The sequence below is a fragment of the Stegostoma tigrinum genome, chromosome 8 (genome assembly GCF_030684315.1).
Source record: "Stegostoma tigrinum isolate sSteTig4 chromosome 8, sSteTig4.hap1, whole genome shotgun sequence".
Classification (NCBI taxonomy): Eukaryota; Metazoa; Chordata; class Chondrichthyes; order Orectolobiformes; family Stegostomatidae; genus Stegostoma; species Stegostoma tigrinum.
In genome coordinates, this window is record NC_081361.1 from 92,701,487 (window position 1) to 92,722,760 (window position 21,274).

General features: G+C 39.2%; 1 protein-coding gene across 11 annotated transcripts in view; it reads right to left on the reverse strand.

Annotated features, from left to right (window-relative positions):
• fubp1 (far upstream element (FUSE) binding protein 1) overlaps positions 1-21,274 on the reverse strand; it is a 43,550-nt gene that overhangs the window by 5,499 nt on the left and 16,777 nt on the right. For 5 of the 11 annotated variants that reach the window (XR_009446083.1, XR_009446082.1, XR_009446084.1 and 2 more), the window contains exons 6-20: positions 18,160-18,231; positions 15,617-15,674; positions 15,181-15,343; positions 14,977-15,075; positions 14,766-14,876; positions 14,397-14,499; positions 14,194-14,294; positions 13,852-13,999; positions 12,626-12,786; positions 8,889-9,049; positions 8,718-8,797; positions 7,992-8,129; positions 7,589-7,672; positions 6,622-6,693; positions 6,377-6,534 (exon numbers count right to left, since the gene is read on the reverse strand). Coding sequence is in view for 7 of the 11 variants with exons in the window: in XM_048539903.2 (XP_048395860.1) it covers positions 6,377-6,534; positions 6,622-6,693; positions 7,589-7,672; positions 7,992-8,129; positions 8,718-8,797; positions 8,889-9,049; positions 12,626-12,786; positions 13,852-13,999; positions 14,194-14,294; positions 14,397-14,499; positions 14,766-14,876; positions 14,977-15,075; positions 15,181-15,343; positions 15,617-15,674; positions 18,160-18,231 (1,709 nt within the window). In the remaining 4 variants the exon portion in view is untranslated. Of the gene's footprint in view, positions 1-4,584; positions 5,995-6,376; positions 6,535-6,621; positions 6,694-7,588; positions 7,673-7,991; positions 8,130-8,717; positions 8,798-8,888; positions 9,050-12,625; positions 12,787-13,851; positions 14,000-14,193; positions 14,295-14,396; positions 14,500-14,765; positions 14,877-14,976; positions 15,076-15,180; positions 15,344-15,616; positions 15,675-18,159; positions 18,232-21,274 lie in introns of those variants that run through there. The other 6 variants (XM_059648139.1, XM_059648137.1, XM_048539904.2 and 3 more) reach the window with 6 other exon arrangements.

The following is a 21,274-nucleotide window of genomic DNA, read 5'->3' on the forward strand; positions in this document are numbered from 1 at the left end:
TGTACCACCATTTCTAATGTTTATCTGTGAAGGATGTTGGGCTGTTTTCTAATTTATAAACTGCTGTTAAAGTAAAGCTATTCCAGGCTAGATGCTTAACATGACTTATGTCTCTGCCAATTACACATTTAATCCATGGAATCAAACTCCGTTATGACTGACAGCAGAGAGATTTGGCAAATGTGTAATCAAGGCGAGGGAAGTACGTAGCACCACAATGACAATTCACCCCAAAGTCTAGGAAAAAAAAAACTGAAATAAAAATAATCTTAATTCATTAAGAAAAACCCTCAAGATGAGATTTGGCTGCAGAATCAAAATTTCTCACCAGAAGTCAGGACAGCTTGGAGTGTTGACTTTTTTTTAAAAAGGGCAAAATTCAACATATAATTTCAGTCTTTAAATTGAAAATATTCACTGTTAAAAAGCTTGTTTTTGGCAAATCTACATTAGGTTCTTAGCCACACAAATCAGTAAATTGCAAGTCAGTCCACGCTGATTTGGGCAATCTCAAATGGGAGTTGCAGCAGGTTGTGGTACAATTAATATCATAAGAAAAAAAATCACCAGTGTTTGACTATTGTACAATTATCTGGAAAATGTGCCTTTGATGCACAAAGCCAGAGCTCAACTGCAATGTGTTCCACAGTTCAATAATTTGTTGCGCTTTCTGGTAATGCTGACATAGAGAATGGCCACCGACAGGAGCTCACTAATCAACGGCTTTGCGAGAGGAGAGAACCATGTGGGATCATTAAAAATTGCAGATTTAGAAATATTACAGAACCAAACGCATCATTTACATTCATTTAAGTTCTAACTAACATTATTTCATCCTTTTCCTAACATTTTGAAGAATGGATGCACAAGAAATTAAGATGTATGTTTGCTCTCCATGTTGGTCTAGTTAGAGTTAAAAGTTTTAAAACTCAAGTTGCAGAATAATCACAGCACAAATGGTACATCTTAGCCTGCAAATATTATTCACAACTATTTCTTGTCTTTAGTGAGCACCATCCTAGACTGTGAATCAAATCTGTATTAACTTGGCATGCAAAAGCGCTCAAAACTGAAGTTTATGATAACAGAAATCTCCTGCACAAAACAAACCCCAAGTCTTACCATTTTCACAAGTTCATTGAATGATGTACTCAGGCCAACACTTAACTCATGACAGACGGATGAATCTGCCCTACTGTACATTAGCTTAACCAACGAAAGGGAGTCTTACATCTTTCCATTTCTAATAGGCCACCTCTAGCAACTGTGGATTCCCAGTTGTTTGGCCATGCTGTGGCAATGATAGACTGTTTTAATGAATGGTGGACTGCACAGTTATACTATTAACATGAAAACAAGCAGTTTATCTTTAGCCTGCTTGAGAACAGCAAGCCTTGAAGTAAAGGCTGCGGTATCACAGATATATTTCTACCAATATTATTCTACAATCCATATACTAACAGGAGCAGAAGATGTCAAGAATTAGACAGATTGCATTTTAAGCTTCTTACATTTTTAAAGAATTAGAAGCTGCAACAACTGAAATTTTAGCTCTAGCACAAGTGTGAATTTAACTTCAGCAAAACTACCAAAGGAGTCCTTAGTAAATCTCTCAACCACAAGGTTTGAAGGGTATTTTGGCACTTCAGTTTGAAAATGTCCAGCATATTAAGCAGAACATGATAAACTTCTGTAAATCTGAATTTATTTTATCCAAAGTCATCATGACAGAAATGGCCTTCTGTGTTCCACACTTCTATGATACTTATTGCTTTTAGCAAAGGAAGCTGCAACCAACAAACCAGTCTGTAAAGGGTTGAAATCTTTCAGGATGGAGACCGAGAAATGCAATGGAATGACCAGTCTCACCACAGATCAAGGTACCCACACCAATAATTGTGGGTATTTTAAGACCTTCTCAATTTAAAATTGCAGTGCAGAAAATTGAGTAAATGAATCCAAATACTTTAATTGCCCAAGACATGTATTCAACTTCATTGCCCTGGTGTTTCCCAACATTTTACCAAAGATTTTAAACCTCTAGTCTTTGACCAGATCTGTAGCAGAATTGGTAGGTCCGTCAGCCTGAAGCAAGACAGGAGTACAACTTCAAAGCTCAAGTGAACCCTTGCAAAAGATAATCTCTAAATGTTATCCAAAACATTAAGAGGCAGTTGGATTTAGTGTTAATGTACAGACATCGAGAAAAGTATTACTTCATGAAATACAAATGTTGAGACAAACTGCACCGAGAACACAAAAAACATTAAGAGTAACAACACATTGAACATATTTTCAATTAAATTCTCCCTCGACTAATCAACTGTAATGTTTACTTCAATTATGCTTTCAAAGCTGGACTTAGAAAGTCATTTTCCATTCAACATTAGCAAAACGCAACTTATGCTTCAACTCAACTGTTAAAATCAAATACTATAAAAAAGAGAGCAAACTTGACACTGGCCTTCTGCAAATTTATCCTCAACATGTAAATCTGGATATTGTTCTGTTTGCTTATCAACTTTGACAGTGTAGTGGGTTCCTGGCCCACAGGGCTGTACTAAGCCAAACAGCTTTTTGCAACCTATGAATACAGTGACTATTAACAATTCGACAATTAATTTCTGGGACAACCTTTGGAAAGACCAGGGAGAAGACAGACAAGAGGAAATGTTTTCTGCTCTTTACTGCAACGAACTGACTGCTGCTGACAGTAAAGACACGGGAGCATAAGTGGGCTTGGTTGAATTGACCCCTACCGTAACTGGGAAACAACCTTCAGACAACAGATCATTAATGAACCATAATCCCCTGGGGAACAATATCAGACAGCCACCAGCAGTCCAGGAAATTCACCTCAGCTTGAATCTTTGAGAAAGACAAATGCAGAAAAAGAAAACAAAGAAAATTTTGAGTCCCCAATTTCCTTTAGTTTATAAGACCAGAATCACCAAAACAGCTGGACCAACTTATTAAGACTAATGTTGCATGTAATTATAGGTTAGGCTTGGAGGTCAGTAGGTGACAAAATCATGTATTTTTAGAAGGATTCAGATGCATCCTAAAGATATATAGGTTACATCATTCAGTGGACATACGTTTTTGGTCAGGTGTCATTACTCACCATGAATTTTTGTCAACGTTAAACTCTTCAAGTACACATGACATCGGCTTACGAGTCCTTGTTGTTAAATGTTAAAAGCTCCTTGGGGTGCTCAATGAAATCCACAGCAAGACAACGTAATCTGCCCATTGTGAAAAGTTTATTGTAGGGCACACTTCTAAAATTAAGTTGAGCTGAGATTGTCAGTTTGACTATGTGACAAAAGGACCTGAAATGGACAAGGACATCAATGAAAACGGGAAAATGGTTGCTGTACTGTTGTCCATTGTTGCAACTGTGAAGTCTTCATTAAAGATAGCGAAACAGGGTGAAGCATAAATTTGAATGCAATATAGGGAAATGTTTTAAACGTTTTTCTTTTTTCAAAGCTACATCTGCCTATAGAGAGAGACAGCAACATACGTGATTGCAAATCAAGTATGGACAGTATTTTTTTGCTGACAATCCCAAATTAAGAACACTGAATCACACAACCTTCATTAGAAAATAACATATTCAAACTATCTACTTCAAAACTTAAATAATTTACACCATAAAAATTCACAATTCTTTTCCTTCATTTTTGTTACAAATAAGATACAAAAACCTTCAGTCTAGGTTCTTAACATTTGACTTCAGGACAGAGCTTCATGCACAAACAAGACTAACATTGACAATTAACCTGCAGGTGTCTTGTGGCTCTCGGTTACAGCACTCATTCGGCTCTCCACGCCTAAAAACAAGCAGCCTGCAACGCCTGGACTACTGAGCACTTTTTCTGTGGCTTTCCAGAGACAGCAGGCTTTCCTTAATGTTTGCAAAATTCAGTTCTGTGAACTTGTGCCAGCTGTGAAACTAAGTTACAGAAATGGACACTATCTAAATTCACATCATGGACAGAACAATAATTCACTATTTCAAAGATCAAACAAGAACTTTTTTCCATGTGAATCAAACAAAAAGCGTTCAAAACAATAAAGAAGTGACACACAGAAGTTGTTCCTTTTAAGAAATTTTTGATATCTGCTCAGAACAATATTATCCGTGTCAGAAACTGCATTACTCCATTCTCACACTCAGCAAAATAAATTCAATGCTCAAAAGGTTTACACAGTTTACAACTTGTGAGCAATTTCTAGTACAATTCGCAGCAAAAGACAACTTTGCTATTTAATACATAATGTGCTCATTTAAAAACCCAAAATAACTTCCACCATGTGACACGTCAACATAAATGGCAGATATTCATATCCATTTATTCAGTTGAACGTCAAAGCAATGCAATACAACACACTCCTGGCCTACCTACCTTCAAGCTAACAAAATTCCAAATGGGTCAAGTAAATCTAAAAAGAAAACTATCACAGTACCATCTAAAACGGCTTTCCATTCTGCATTCCTCAAACAATATTTAATACAGTTTAGGAAATACTTACCCATAAAGGCTTTCATAATAAAAAAAAATCAGCAAAACTAGCAAGTATAGCATCCTATCAGTTTAATTCCTACAAGCATTACATGCTAAATACATGATCAGGACATTTCTGCATTGTTATTCATATTTCGATGTATCTCTTGACAAAGAAAATCAAGGACATGGGCAAAAACAATTTCAGAAGTGTTATCGCACAGTAAGTCATCTCTATTTTGCAAGGTTTTAGTGTACTTACAGTGCAAAGCTCCTTGAAGGAACAGAATCAAGGATGGTGCATAGCAAACGCCAGGTTACCCTTACAGAGCTAGCTCTACATTGGCTGGAACACACCTGTACTTCAATAAATACAGTGGCAAAGAGAGACCGCAATGGCATTCATCTTTTGCATAATTAAACTGAGCAACTACTAGAATATTCAAGTGCAAGCATGGGGGAAAAAATCTATTTTGCACAGAAACAACCATTTTCAAATAGAGGGAAAAATATGCAGAAGCAATTCAGATCATCTTCCAAGATTTTAAAATGGAAAATTCCAACTAAATAATGTGAAAAATAAAACAGCTAAAGCAGGTCATAACGCATTAGAAAAACAATTCCATGGTCATTTTGAGGAACTACTTAATCATTAATGAATACTTGGACTGATAACCTTACCATCAGCTTTCCTAAACTCCTTCTGTCAGAAAAAAAAAGTTATGGGGCACTATTTTACATGGCAAAAATTGTAGACCATATAAAGAAACTGACAAAATGCCTCAAAAGTTTGTCAGACATATAGCATAAAATTGCAAACAAAAGCTAAGGATGCCAGTCAAAACATTAAATCACATTTCACCTTCATATGTTGTTATAGAAACATTGTGCAAAAGATATACTGCTTGCAACTTTGCGTTATTACTAATGAGCTAAACTGAAATCATGGTGGAACGTGGATTACGGCAAATATTTGATCTGAATTGAATTATGCACAAAGTCTCAGCATGACCCAACAGAAAATTCCACAATGCACAGACCGTGTTGTAACAGGTTACAATTAGGTGCAACACAACGTACTATGTATTTACCCATAGATCCAACTTACCCACAAAACAAGGGTTTTCATTTTATTTATTGTCAAGCACAAAACAAGCATTTTCTTTTAAAAGTGAACAGGTATACAATGGAATTAATACATTTTACAACAGAAGCACGTCACTATAGTGACTGAATAGAAATTGAAATACATATGCTGGAATGTTCAAACTATCGTGTTTCACTAAAAGCAAACCAAATTTGCATTTCTACACAAAATAATGGTTATCAAGTTTGCTACCTCTTAAGTATGACAATAGCAAGAAACACTATTTTTTTAAACCAAAAAACAAAATTAAGATCTTCATCAAGCCGTCTGCATCCATTAATTTTACAAAGGCTTTTCCCCAAATGACGTAAATATCTCCACTTCACATTACTGGGCCTGCACAAAAGAAATACATAGAAATACACAAGTGGTTACCAACATGAAAAATTTCAAGGACAGCGAGTGTGGACAGGATCCTCTATCTGTGAAAGGAAAAGTTAAACTTAAAAGTCGACAGATGCTCTCCACTTTTCACATTTCCTGTTGGGGTTGGAACTTTATGTAAGAACAGCCATTGAAATAATATGCCATTCAATGCTCTTCAAATGTGTTCCTCTGAACGTAATATGCAGTTAACTATCAAAATAGATGAGGATATTGATATACGGCGTGTACTGCAGTTATCGATGAGCCTCACTGAAGTCACGTAGGGACATTTATTTCATGCTGAATCAAAAACACACTTTCAATCATGAATCCATTGTTTACTGGAATTTACCTGTGGGGGTTGTTGTGCTGGCGGATGCTGGGGAATTCCTTGGGAGTTTGTCTGACTGTAATAAGCCGCTTGCTGTCTGTAATACTCAGCCCACGCAGCACTGTAGTCTGGCTGTCCACTTGGCTGAGCTGCCGTACTGGATGCTTGAGCTGCCTGACCTGAAATAATATGCAGAACTGAATCACTGATCTTACATCAGAAAATTCAAACATACTTGAATTAAGCTTTCCAGAGACAATACATACTTTGTTTCTTGTAATATTCCTCCCAAGCTTTTGTATAATCCTGTTGCGCTCCTTGCGGTTGTCCCTGTTGACCTAAACAAAAGGTGGTTAACTTTTATGAAATAAATATAGAAGTATTGAATGATTAAAAAAATTTCAAATTTGGGTCTTCAAAGTAAAAGATTCCAAAAAAGACACAGAAAAATTCACTTATTCTTCCAAAAAAAAAAAGCACAAACTGTTGGATAAACTCTGCAGGTCTAGCAGATATCTGTGGAGAGAGAGCAGAGTTATCATTGAGTCCAGTGACCCTTCAGAGCAGAAACGTTAACTCTACATTCTCTCCACAGATGCTGCCAACCCTGCTGAGTTTCTCCAGCAATTTCTGTTTCAGATCTTCAGCATTCACAGTTCTTCTATACTTTGTACCACTCTCTCCTCCAGTTGGGTATGAACCTGTTGGCTTCACTATAAAATATTTTCCTCAAAAACAACTAAGGCTGCTTAAAATTATTCTTTGGAATGAATATCTGAAGATCGATCACAACTACAATAAATTGCATTGGGAGTATTCAAAAATTGCTTTAAATTTACAATTTCTAATTGTACTGGAATGGTTAAGAAATGTGTTTGATTAGAAATGCTCAGGATTCTTGTGTCATCTTCTTCCTATGCAATGGGAATTTCCTTTAGGCTGCCATGGTCAGAGATCAGATTTCTGGCACCAAGATTTGCAAAGCTCCACAATTATGCAGTTCAATGAACCAAGTTAATCATGCTGCTGGCCAATGCCATTTTTAAAAATGTCCTGTTCACTTGGGAAGAGATGTGGTATCTCTGCAATTTGTCTTACAGCCTAGCACAAAGCACATTCTGCACTTTATAGAATACTTCCAGGATTTTTACGACTACAGCTTTTCTATCTCATTTTTTGTGCATCTCCTTGCCATCAATCCTATGTTTTGACATGATAACCTGAAGTATTTACCTAATTTCTTGTAATATTCTTCCCAGGCTTTGGTATAATCAGTCTGAGGAGGCTGGGCCGGGTTGGGTTGGCTTGGATCAGCTGCTGGTAAAAGTACAGAGCCATGATTATCATAGTAACACCAAGGATATTAATTCCCAGAGGGAAGAAAGGAAGATGACAGTTTATAACAATAGGAAGCCTAAAAGCTACTGAGAGATTTTCTCACCTTCTGTGAGAAGTGATTCAGGCACATACTGCCACTGATTTAAGAAACAGGGATAAAATAACAGCTAAGGGTAGCTTCCTAAAGAAGTCAGCTTATGAAATTTCTTTTGGGGTAAGATACAAGCTTAGTTCTCAAAGATTTTTACAACTGCAGTAATTAACTCTGTCAGTGTAGCCAGAAGATCTGATAAAATACCCGATGATTTACCCGGTGCAGAATTTGGGGTACTGCCCTGACCGGTGCTTGAAGGTGCAGGTGGCTGCTGTGCTTGTTGCTGATAATACTGAGCGTAATATGCTGCCCATGCAGCTGTATTTGCATCTCCAGCTTTACCTATAATAGATTTTAAAAAATTCATTACTGCTAGCATTTAAACACTAGACAAAAATGCATTCAATAACTTGAACATTACAGTAACCTCTGGGGATCATTTTCTTTTTCTCTTCCTCTCCTGAGGTGTCAACTCCTGCTTGTACCCGATTCCACAAGTACAAGCTACTCTCCAGGATGCCATCCAACTATTCAGTCAGCAAGCATGGGCAACAACAGTGTAAAGCTGGTTTGGCTATTCAACTACTAACATCTCAGTCAAAGCCAACCCTGACCTCAACTTATTTGCAATCTTCTGAAGTGGGGATTACTAGATGTTAATTAAGGGTGATACCACCTCATGCATCCTGGATGAGATCAACCAAATCTCTAGGACAACCAGCAATGGGAAGAAAATGCTGGCCCAGCCAGCACTGCCCATATTGCATGAATGAACAAATATTAAGATACCAGGAATCAAACGAGGGCCCTGTTGGTCTATACGGCCAAAAACAGACGGCCTTTATTAAGAAAAATGAGCCACTGAACAGATCAGTGGATTGCTTTTAAACAAGTGCATGCAAAATATTATATAAAGAAACCTTGTCTTACTTGGATCTGGTTGACCCTGCTGCTGCCAGGGCTGATAGGCATTTCCCCATCCTTGTGGAGCATATGGAGCTGGTGGACCACTGCAGAGGTTAAGAGATAACATCATGGCAACATAATACATACTTTGGCTAAGTCTAAAACAATTGTGTTGTGTAAAATCAAATTACTTACTGTTGAGGAGGACCAGGTGGCCCTGGATTATAGGGCCCTGGATTATAGGGCCCCATAGGAGTTCCAGGGCCTGGAGGACCAGGGGGCCCATGAGGGCCAGGAGGCAAATGAGGTCCATGAGGACCGTGGGGACCAGGTGGCCCAGGAGGACCAGTAGGAGCCTAAATGCACAAACATACATTGTGAAATATAATCAGGAGTACAAAAAGAGAAGTTTCTAGAGATCGCCAGACCACAAAAAAACACAAGGAAACATACAGCAATTCTCCATGCAGCTAAGTAGCATAGAAGATACAGTTTAATGCAAATATTCAATGGTTTTCTACCACAAGAATTGAAGCTCGAGTTTCCGTTTGGTCCCTCAAGTTTACTCTGTCATTCAATGGAATAATGGCTACGATTGTGAAGTGAAGTTCACTTTCCACCTGCACGATAACACTGAACTACGTTGTTCACCAAAAATCTCAGTCTTTCACAGACACAGAATTCCACAGACTAGAGAATCCACAGAAAAATATAACCTCTGCACCTGAGACTGAACTGGGAAGTCCCCAATTTTTGAACTGTGTCCCCAGATCTACACTGACCTACAAGTGAGAACATCATTTCACCTTCCATGTTGTCAAGTTCCCTCAGAAATGCACGTTTCAATAATGTTGTCTCTCATTCTAATCTCCAACGTGTGTGGGCCCAACTTGGTCAACCCATTTTTAACCAGGTAACCCTTTATTCTAGGAATCAGGCTTTCTTCAAAACAATTCCCAGATCAATAAAATGAAGGTCCACACAGAAAGAGAATTAGCTTTACATTCAATATCCTTGCAGCATTCAATATTTAATTAAGAAAGCTACAAACATAATCCTAATTTTTAGGCACTTTCACCTGCTTTGGCTTGTGGCAAAAATTAATAAAAGATTAAAGTTCCCAACTGTGCTTTTTTAGGCGTGCATGATTTTACAGCTGCTAACTTGAAAAGTAACAATGCATTCAGCAGGCAGATTTAATCACCATATTGTCACACTGGATACTATGGAGTAGTGCTGTACTATCAAGCACGAGCGTACTGTGTGGTAGAACCATGGACCTATTAAGGCTCAGTGAATTCACTGAAAGGCATTAACATCTTGTATTTACTAAAAATATCACAGAAAAAGTCTGACACTGAACCACAACAGGAAGGAAGAAAATCAAAATCCTGATCCAAGAGGCAGGTTCTAACAAAGCCACAAATGAATTAAGCATCAAATGAACACAGGCAGGGAACAATTAAGAGTTTTCAAATTTGTGGACAACAAGAAAATTGGCCGCACAGTAGACAGTAAAAAAGGTTTTCTAAAATTATAAACAGATCTTGATCAAAGAGGCCAATGAGCTGAAAAATGGCGGACAGAGTTTACTCTGGATAAATGCAAAGTACTGTATTTTGGTACAACAAACAAGGGTAGGGCATATACAATTAATGGTATGGCCTCAGGTAGTGTTGGACAACAGAGCCACATAATTCTTTGAAGCTTGCATCATGTAGGCAGGGTGGTTAAAAAGGTGTTTGGAACACTTGCCTTCATTGCTCAGTCCTTTAAGTACAGGAGTTCAAAGTCATGATGAGGTTATACAGGACACTGGTGAGGCCTCTTCTGGAGTACTGTGTACAGTTTGATGCCCAGTTATAGGAAGAATATTGTTAAACCAGAGAGGGTTCAGAGAGATGTACCAGGATGTTGCCAGGTATGGAAGGTTTGAGTTATACAGAAAGGCTGGACAGGTTGGGACATTCTTCCACTGGCGCATAGGAGGTTGAGAGGCAACTTGATAGATATTTATAAAATGAGAGGTATAGATGGAGTTAATGGCAGTTGTCTTGGTAGGTGTCTTTTTGCTAGAATGGGGGTTTCAAGGCTAGGGAGCACACTTTTAAGGAGAGAAGAGAAAGGTTTAAAAAAGACAATGAGGCAATTTTTTTTACATTGAGGGTGATTCACGTGTGAAATGAACTTACTGAGGAAGTGGTGGATGCGGGTATAATTACAACGTTTAAAAGACATTTGGATATAGATGAATATGTAAGATTTGGGGGGGATATAGGCCAGAAGCAGGCAGGTGGGACGAATTTAGCTTGGGATTATGTTTGACATGGACTGGTTGGCCTGAAGGGTCTGTTTCCATGCTGTATGACCCTATGACTCTATATGGAAATAAATAGGCTGAATGATGCTGCTCATCTTAAAATCAAATAAGGCACTTGGGCTATAAATTGTAACCTCAGACACTTGCAAGGATGAGGGACAGTGCAGATTAAAGACAATGGGTTCTGTTCCAAATATTTATTTAACAGAAGAAATTTCTTCACATTGAGTCTGGATCACATTCAAGTATTTTCGTAATTTAAAGACAATGAAGGAGTTAAGTGGGATGGTGGTAAATTGGAAGTCAGTATGAAGACACTTTCAAAATCTGAAATCACGCAATGTTGCCACCCTCCGCAACTACTTTAAGGTGGACCTCCTGGGCAAGCAAGAAATCACTCCTTGCCAACCAACAAGAATCCAATAAATTCCAGAAGAAAGTAAAAAACGCGTGATGTGCCACATAAATCCCATCATCTTGGTTTGCTTTCACAGAATAGACATCAAGATTCTTCATAGTAATTTTCCATCCTATATTGGTAATGGTCCAATTCCCTCTATCTCTGTCCATTATTGAACATCAGAACGTGAAAGAACATATATAAACAGAGGACTAAGTTTAACTGTCTCTCAAGCCTGCTGCGTCATTCAAAAAAAATTCATGATTTTCTGTCTCAACTCCACTTCCCATACATTCCACAAATTCCTCAATCCCAAAAGGCCACAAATCTGTACTGAAATCTTAAATATTCTTAGCACTGAAATGTAGAAAATTCCGAAGAATCATAGTGAATTAAGAAATTTCTCAACAACTTCAATTAAGGTAAGGTAACCATCTTACCTTAAGATGGTTCCTCTTCTAGTTCTCCAGTATCGACTTTGTCAAGACTCTTCTGAACCCCTCACACTTTAAGGAGATATAAACTTCAAGGAGCAAAGGGCCCAGTTCACAGCCTTTATAAACAACAGCCCCCTCTACCCAGAATCAAAATAATGAACTGTCACTGCTCCATCTCCAATGCAAGCATAATTCCCACAACCATGAAGGCCAAAACTGCAGACTGCACTGCAGTACTGTCTCACCAAAGCCCTACAGTGTTGCAGAATGACTTCCTTTTTCACGTACTCCAAACCGCTTGCAATAAAGTTTTCTGCCTTAACAATCTACATGTTAACTTTTTTCCACTGTACAAGTAAACCAGTTGTAGTGAACATCAATGTCTTTAAAAAAATTCTGCTTCTCTATTCTTATTACCAAAGTGAATAACCTCACGTTTGATCACAATTCACTCCATCAGCCATTGTGGCACACAAGTCAAGCTGTCTGTCTGTATTTCTGTGCAGCTTTGATTGCAAGAATATGAACAATGCCACTACATCCCATATGCGTAATATGCTATCCAATAGGTTAGCCACCAACCACATGTAGAAACTTGGAAATTTAGATGGCGCGGACTATATTTTTCTGTTACTGAGTTTAAAACAAAATTAGTAATATACACTTTTGGGCATGAGATTCTTGAAAATTAAATGACATTTGCATGTGTACATGTACCTTTTGTATGTGTTTTTGGCACATCTCAATATGCCAATTAGATGGCTTGATGACTTACCCCAATCTTCTCTTCAATAAGTTGTCGAGCATAGTCAATCTGCTGAGTTGATCCACGAATAATAAACATTTTGAAATTGGGATCAGCATTTGGAGGTGGGTTTCTCTGAAGCTCTATCCGTGCTCCTGACTGTTGGCTGATTGCTTTTACAGTCTCACCACCTAAAGCAGAGCAGATTTTCAGAAAAAGTTACACTAATTTGTCAACATTGATACCATCTAGGCTTTTAGCTAAATCCTTACAAATAAACAAACATTCTGCCTTAATACTTTTCAGTCAAGGGATACACCACAGGGCAGTATGGTGCTCAATGGTTAGTAAATCTGCCTCGCAGTGCCAGGGACCCGACTCCAATTCCACTCTTGGGCATCTGTGTGTGGAGTTTGCACATCCTCCCCTTGTCTATGAGGATTTCTGCTGGGTGCTCCAGTTTCCTCTCACAAGGGAGATTAAGCGGATTGGCCACACTAAACTGCCCAGTGTCCCGGGATGCGCAGATTAGGTGGGAAATGCAGGATTACAGGGATAGGGCATTGCAGTGGGACTGGGAGGGATGCTCTTCAGAGGGTCATTGTGGACTTGATGGTCCAAATGACCTGCTTCCACACTGCAGGGATTCTATGAAGTATCTTTGGTCAGATATAACAAAGGTTAGATGCAGAGTAAAGCCCAGTGATACTGAGACAAAATTATCCACCTGTGCTTTAAACTCAAAAGTCGAAATTTCCTCTCCTCTCTTGTCACAGCACTCAGCCAAAGAATAGACCAATACCCCTTAACATATAAAACATTTGGCATTCTGAATTACATACGATTACTTTTCTCTCTCTAATCTATTTCATCGCAATCCATTTTCCACCTCTTGGCAATGCTGAATAACAGAACCACCTTACATCAATAGTTAAGACATGAAATTCACCATGATATCAGCAACTCAAGAGAATCTAACTAACTCCATAGGGATGAAAGAAACTAAAGGAAACACTGATAAAATTAGATGCAGAATAGAGATAAATGCAGTATATCACAGGCATCATTTGTGGGACACAACCACACTTAACGGGCTCAATGGCCTCACTGAGATGTAAACACAACCCACTGGACAGAGTTAAAATTGTTTGACCAATTCTGGAGAACACCAATATTCTCGCCAAACATGGCTGCAACTGTGTTTTAAATTAAATTAGAAACAAACAGAACTTTTTTTTAAAACAACGACACATTACCTTTGCCAATTATTATCCCAGTCTTGCTGCTCGGTACCGTGAAAGTGAACTCTTGAAGTCCACCAGGAGGGCCCATATTCCAATTCCCTTGGCCTCTCCCTCTTCCTCTGCCAGGCCCAGGGCCACCAGGACCTGGAGGCACACCAGCCTAAAAAGGAGGGCAAAAAACCTTCTCAACTACTCTTTACAGGATGGTCGCAACTGGCGAGCAACACAAAAAAATTTCCTTGCTGCTATCAACATTCAAGACAAGGTAAGAAAACAGCATTCAGAATGTCAGTGAAGCACATTTATAACAAACATTTAACTGACATGCTTAAAAGAAAGCATTTGTAACCTAACCTCCACACTTCGTAGGAGGTCTGTAAGTATTTCTGCAGCGTGCTGACATCTGTCTGGAGGGCCCAAGATCTGAGCTATCCTTTCTGGCGTCGTCCCGTCATCTTGTGATAAAAAAATTATTGGGAAGATATTTTTTGGAAAGTTAAGAAAAGCATAAAATTTAAATTACTCAATTTGAATGGGTTAGGCTTTAATAAATTCACCTGGCTTGAACTGAATCCTCACACCGGCATCGTTCTGTATCTTCTTAATCATTTCTCCGCTTCTCCCTATTACAATACCAACAGCAAAGCGAGGTACAGGGACCTAACAGAAAATATGATTAGTATGTACTGTACTATGGCAAAGAGACCCTATGGACAAAGCCAATGGCAATAAAAATAAGATTGCCAGATGTGCCTGTAAAAACAATGCACTCAACCTGCTGATAAATCAAAATTAAAGCCAATCAAAAATAAAATGTTTAATGCAACTCAGCAATTCTGTTGAATGGGTTAGAGTCTAAAGAAAAAAGTGTGTTCAACCTTCAACCTGTTTATTTTATTTATTTGATCAGTATGGCTCACACTTACATCTAATGCTTCATTTGCTCCTCCCAAACGGGATCCGTATTCATTACGCTGCTCTCTAAAACCACCTTGTTCTCGGTCACGAATTAGATCCATAACCATGTCCTTGGCTTGCTAAATCACACAATGGAAAAATATAAATACTTGTACTCAATTTTTCCAATATTGCTGACTTTTGTCATCATAAATGTTACCAAAAATTACTGCATCCTACCTGTACTTTGAATGGATCTCCAGTGATGCGAAGGGGCTTGTCTGATCCTGTTGGCTGAGGTCCATCTTGAATCATCACCATCTTGACTCCTGCGCGCTCCTATTTTGCAACAAAACAACTCCATGTACCCACCTTTGCATGTTGAACTAACACCAATATTCATTACTTACAACTTGAGGTAAAAACGAGAAACATAACTCTTACTTGCAGTTGCTTGATTGTTTCTCCCCCTTTCCCAATAACAAGTCCAGCTTTGCTTGCAGGAATCATAATCTCCTGCACTGAAGTACCTGGTCCATCTCCATGATGTGTACCTGGACCAATTCGACCTCTTTCAACTATTTGATCAAGTAACCTCTTTGCAGCTCTATATTAATAAATACATTAAAAAGACAGTTTTAAGTATTCCGAATGAGAATGGCGGGTAAAAGGGAAAAAGAAAATAAAATCTTAATACAAATAATAATAACTTGCCTATCCACTATCAGATTTTAATACAAAATCAGAGGGATGACTGTAATTGGACTGCTTGTGCTTAAACCACACAGGCACACAAATAATCATTAGGCATTATAATTATCCTCGAGTATCTATTAAAGCACACGCCACAGAAATCACTGAACATTTTAAATTTACTTACAGAATGGAATCAGGGCTTCCTGTCAACATGCAAGATCTTTCTGGTAAACCACCACTGTCTGAAAATGGAATTTATGGAATGTCAGAACAGGAGCTTGAGCACAAGCAGGAAAACAAAGTACATATTAGTGGTAAATTGCTTTGACTCGTGGAATGTAGGAAGCACAGTTCTACTTTAGAGACCACTGCTGCTCATTATTTGTAGAATTAATTTAGTCAAATTCAAGTGCACGACCAACATTTTAAATTATACTGATTTGAGGTATAATTATTCATAAGTAAGGCTACAACAAAATACAATTTGTCATTAAGAACTTTCATAATAAGTGTGTAATTGTAGCAAACACATTAAAGCTGTAAATACATATGCTGAGGTTTCCACCCAGAGGAACAGAATTTGAAGCAGGCTTTCTGTTGTGAATTCTACAGATATAAGCGAAGAGATCTGGTCTCCAGTTTAAAACAAGGACAGAAAAGTTGACAACAATTCACAGGGCAGAATTCTAACAAAGATGCAAAAAGGCTACGTTCTTTCTTTTTTTTAAAATAACAAAACACTAAGAAGTGATCCTGACAGTAGGAATTAAAACTATGCATGAATTAAATGAGGTAGATAAAGTATTCACAGTCACAAGGAAGCCCAAACTCATAGTCAATGTTGCATAGCCACTAATTAATCCAGTAAGGTGTTCAGGACAACTATCCTCCTTGGAGTGTTGAAAATTTGCTCAATGGAGTTTGAGTGGGCCGGCTCAGCCCATTTGTAATTCCCTACAGGTGATGGCAGTGAGCTGCCTTCGAGAACCACTGGAACCAGTTGATGGTGGTGTGAGTTGCATAGATACCACACTGTTGACAGGAAAGGAGTTCCAGGATTATGAGTGAATGAAGAAACTGGGGTTGAGTTCCAAGTCAGGGAAGTGTGGGGCTTGGAGGTGAACTTGCAACTGCATCTATGCATTTGCTGCTCTTGCTTTCAAGGTGTTTGAGGTCATAGCTTTCAAAGTACTGTGAAAGACAGCCTTAGTAATCTGCTGCACTGCATCTTGCAAATGGTATAAATTACTGTTACCACAGGTCAATGGTATGGGATTGAATGCTGCAAACTATGGATTAGGCAACAATCAAATGGATGACATTGACTTGGATGGCATCATGGACTTCTTGAATTGTTAACTATTCGATCACAAGAGTTTTCAAGGCGTTAGATACAGTTCATGGGGTTGAAGTGATCAAAGGGGATAAAGTGGTCAGCCTTGAACCACAGCAGGTTCAAGGGGTTGAAGTGCCTAGTCCTGTTGCCAGTTAGTGTTTCCTGAGCATTACTGAAATTACATTCAACCAGACAAATGGGGAGTAATCTCTAATATTCCTGACCTCTTTCTTGCAGATGATGGATGGCTGCAAGTTTGGGAATCATAAGGCAAGTGACCTTGACACAGAAATCTAAGCTTCTGACAGGCGTTTCTAGCTATAGCGTGTGCCCGTTTCATTCTGTTTCAAGATGTTGATAGGACGATTCAGTGATGATAATGCCACTGAACTTCAAGGGGAAATCACCAAGTTTTCTCTTGTTGGAGACTGCCATTAGCTGGTACTTGCCTGGTATGAATGTTATTTGTCACTCAGCAGGTCAATCCTAAATGCTGAGACAGTAAGAAGTGCCGATGCTGGAATCTGAGAGAACATAAGTGTGGAGCTGGAGAAACACAGCAGGCCAGGCAGCATGAGAGGAGCAGGAAAGCTGATGTTTCTGGTCCTGACCCAAAACGTCAGTTTTCCTACTCCTCTGCTGCTGCCTGGCCTGCTGTGTTCCTCCAGCTCTGCACTAATCCTAAATGCTATATGGATTCAATGATGAAACAGGTGAAGCCAGTTAGACTTCAGACATTATCCTGAGGAGCTCTTCCAGTCATGTTGCAAGACTGACATGGCTGAGTCCCAACAACCAAGACAAACTTCATTTGTGCTTGAAATGACTCCTATTCCTGATTCGTACAGACTCCAGTTTTGCTGAGGGTTCTTGATGCCAGACAGGAACTGCATTGCTGCAGAAAACCATTAACATCATCTTTTACCTCTTTGGGATGTCAGTACTTCTCTTGCTACACACACAGGACCAACAGAATTAGCTTGGATGTATACAAAGGAAGGTAAAGTACATGGGAGAATAAGGGAACAGAGCCATATGTTAATCATGTCAGATGATGCAAGGTACAATATTGGTCATGCAGAAGTCAATTCAAACACGCCTATTAAACTGAATGGTCCATTTGCTTGGTAAAAATGAATCAGACTTTCATACAAATCCAAGGCATCAAATTTAGTTAAGTATAGTAACTGTACTTCAATCAAGGGACAGCAAAACAAGACCTTTATTTAACTAAACCAAAATTCGCACATTTGGAATAAACTAACAGCAGGCAGCTATAATTCTGAACTATTGTCTCCGTTTATATTTTTCACACTGATTTCGGACCCATTTCCTCTAAAATAGATGATAATCCAAACAAAGCAAAAATTCAACCTTCATAAATATCTTACCAGGAGCAATCTGTACTTTGCACCCAGACTCTTGTTGTATGCGTGAGATCTGTTCTCCACCTCGACCAATTACTGCAATCAATATAGAATTATCAAATATGCGAGTGAACAGTTTTACACAAAGTTGTAACAGTACAATTTTTCACAAGCTTGCAAATGGTTCAATGAAAAATAAGCCAGCAATTATCCTCTTTCAAACCATTACTAAAAGCAAAGACTCCCAGACTAAGTCATTAACCAGATGAAAATTTTGGGATCACAAGCTGAGACCACAGTGGTGGCTGTGTGGCAAGGGGCCACTTTGATGATTCTGACTGGGCCCTGAGGGTCTACTGAAGCTCCATTTAAAAAATACTGAATTTGATCAAGCAATTATCATGAGATCATCAAAAGGAATGTTCCCTGTCACTGGTAACTCTACTTGACATCACAGTTTTAATTCAAAAACCCATCTGCTGGGATGACATATTTATCTATTTTGCACTTCTATGCACATTACAGGAACACATGAGCATGCCACAGATCAAGTAGTAGATAATAGTGACTGCCATTCGAATCACCCCCTCCAAACACCAGCTCTTACAATGCTGGGGTAAAATTAATGAGCACAGGGACTAGAGAGGGAGACAATCAGGAAGGAGGATGGGCATGAACAGAGTAGGGAGAGAGAAACAAGTGGAAGAGCAAATGAAATTCAAAATTACAACCCCAGGAACCACAAGGGTTCTGAGGTTGGAATGAAAAGCACTGATTTTCTCACTGATATTCAGCATAGATCTCAGCTCCAGACTCTCAGCAGTGCATTATCCAAGTCACTTAAACATGCATCATTTGCCAATGGGAGAGCAGTTTACTCTTCTTTGCTTCATCAGAAGGAATAATCTTTCAATTGAGGATTAGTTAAAACAGAAGACGGAGTCTGGATAAATGGGTCTTCTTCAGGTTGGAAAGGTGCAGCTTCACAATGATCAGACCTATAGATGTTAATATGTTAATGACGTGGGGGGGGGGGGTGCAGTGTATCCAAATTTTCTGACAAGACAAAAGCAAGTGGCAGACCACATTGCCATGAAAACATATGGAATCTCAAAGGAGATATGGATAGGTTGAGTGAGTTAACAAAATGTGGCTGATGGAGCTTAATGAAACATGAGGTTATACACTCTGGCAGAAAAATCAAAAGGGAGATTTATTTAAATAGAGGACTCCAAGGGCTCCACTGTACCTGAGACACAAAATGTTAGCATGCAGGTACAGCAGAAGGTTAATGGGGCAAATGGAACTTTGGGTGTTATTGCCGGACAGTTGAGAGTTTAAAAGCAGAAAGATTTCTTGCAAGCGTGTACAGGGTGTTGGTGAGAATGCACCTGGAGCATGGTATGCAGTTTTGGTCCCATATTAAATAAAAAGGATAAGCTGACATTAATGGCTGTAATGAAGAGGTTCACTAGGATGATTCCTGGGGTTCGGGGTTAATTTGTCATGAATGACATTAGAGGTTATGCCTTGAACTACGAATAATTTCACTCATTTAAGACTGTGTTAGGATTAATAAAGAGGGATTAGATGTTTTAACAGACATTAAGGTGCATAAATCCCCAGGGCCTGATGAGATGTATCCCAGGCTGCAAAAGGCGGCACGGGAAGAGATTGCTGGGCCCATGGAGGAGTTATTTCAGAATTTGTTGGCCACAGGTGAAGTGCCAGAAATGTGGAGGATGGCTAATGCGGTTCCTTTGTTCAAGGGCAGCAGGGATAGGCCAGGGAACTGCAAATCAATTAGTCTGATATCAGTGATAGGGAAGTTATTTGAAAAAATTCAGAGGTACAGAATTAATTAGCACTTGCAAGGGCAGGGATTGTCAGTGCAAATTTCTGAAGGAAGCTCCTGTCTGACTAATTTAATTGAGTTTTTGAATAAGTGACCAAAAATATCGATAAGGGTAGTGCAGTTGATGTGGTTTATCTGGACTTCAGGGTGGCCTTTAAAAAGGATCTCACATGGAAGGCTGGTCCAAAACGTACGAGTCCATGGAATCCAAGGCAAATTGGCAAACTGAGTCCAAAACTTGCAAGGCACAAGGCACAAAGGTTCATGGTGGAGGGCTGTTTTTGTAATCAGAAGCCTGTGACCAACACTATTCCACAGGGATCGCATTAATGACTTGATGCTAGTGTAAATGGTATAATTAGTAAGCTTGTAGATGACATATATTGGTGGTGTTATTGATAGGGAGGAGAATGGTCTCAGATTACAGCCTGATATTGATCAGCTAGTAAATTGGACAGTTCTGGTCACTGCACTACAAGAAGGATGTGACTGCACTGAAGAGGGTGTAAAGGAGATTCACCAGGATGCTGCCTGGGATGAAACACCTGTTTTGAGGAGAAACACCCTCTTTTTTGGACGAGGGGGTTGAGGGCACGATCTGATTGAGGTCTACAAAACTGAAAGGCATAGGCAGAGTAGATTATGATAATTTCTTCCCCATGGCAGCTGTGCCTAAGTATAGAGGGCATAAGCTTAAGGTGAGGAGTAAGTGGTTTAGAAATCTGCGAAATAATTTTCTCACCCAGTATGTGGTAGAAATTTGGAGAACACAGCCTGGTATTCTCACCAGGGCGACATGGTGGCTCAGTGGTTAGCACTACAGCGTCACAGCGTCAGGGACCCGGGTTTGATTCCAGCCTCGGGCAACTGTCTGTGTAGAGTCTGCACATTCTCCCCGTGTCTGCGTGGGTTTCCTCCAGGTGTGCCGGTTTCCTCCCACAGTCCAAAGATGTGCAGGCTAGTGTGTGGACATGTTGGGCCGAAGAGCCTGCTTCCACATTGTAGGTAATCTAATCTAACCTCACAGCATTTAAGAAGCATCTGGATGAACACTTAAAATGTCAGGGCATAATGGGCTACGGACAAAGTGCAGGGGCAGGCCAAACAGCTTGTTTCTATGCTATATGACTTGAGTTTAGACCAATATGGGGTGGTCTTATAGAAACATGAGATTCTGAGGGGGCTTGAGAGGGTAGAAGTTGAAATGATGTTTCCATGAGTGGAGAAATATCAAACTCAAGGAAACAGGTGGCATGCATTTAAAACAGAGATGTGAAAGAACTT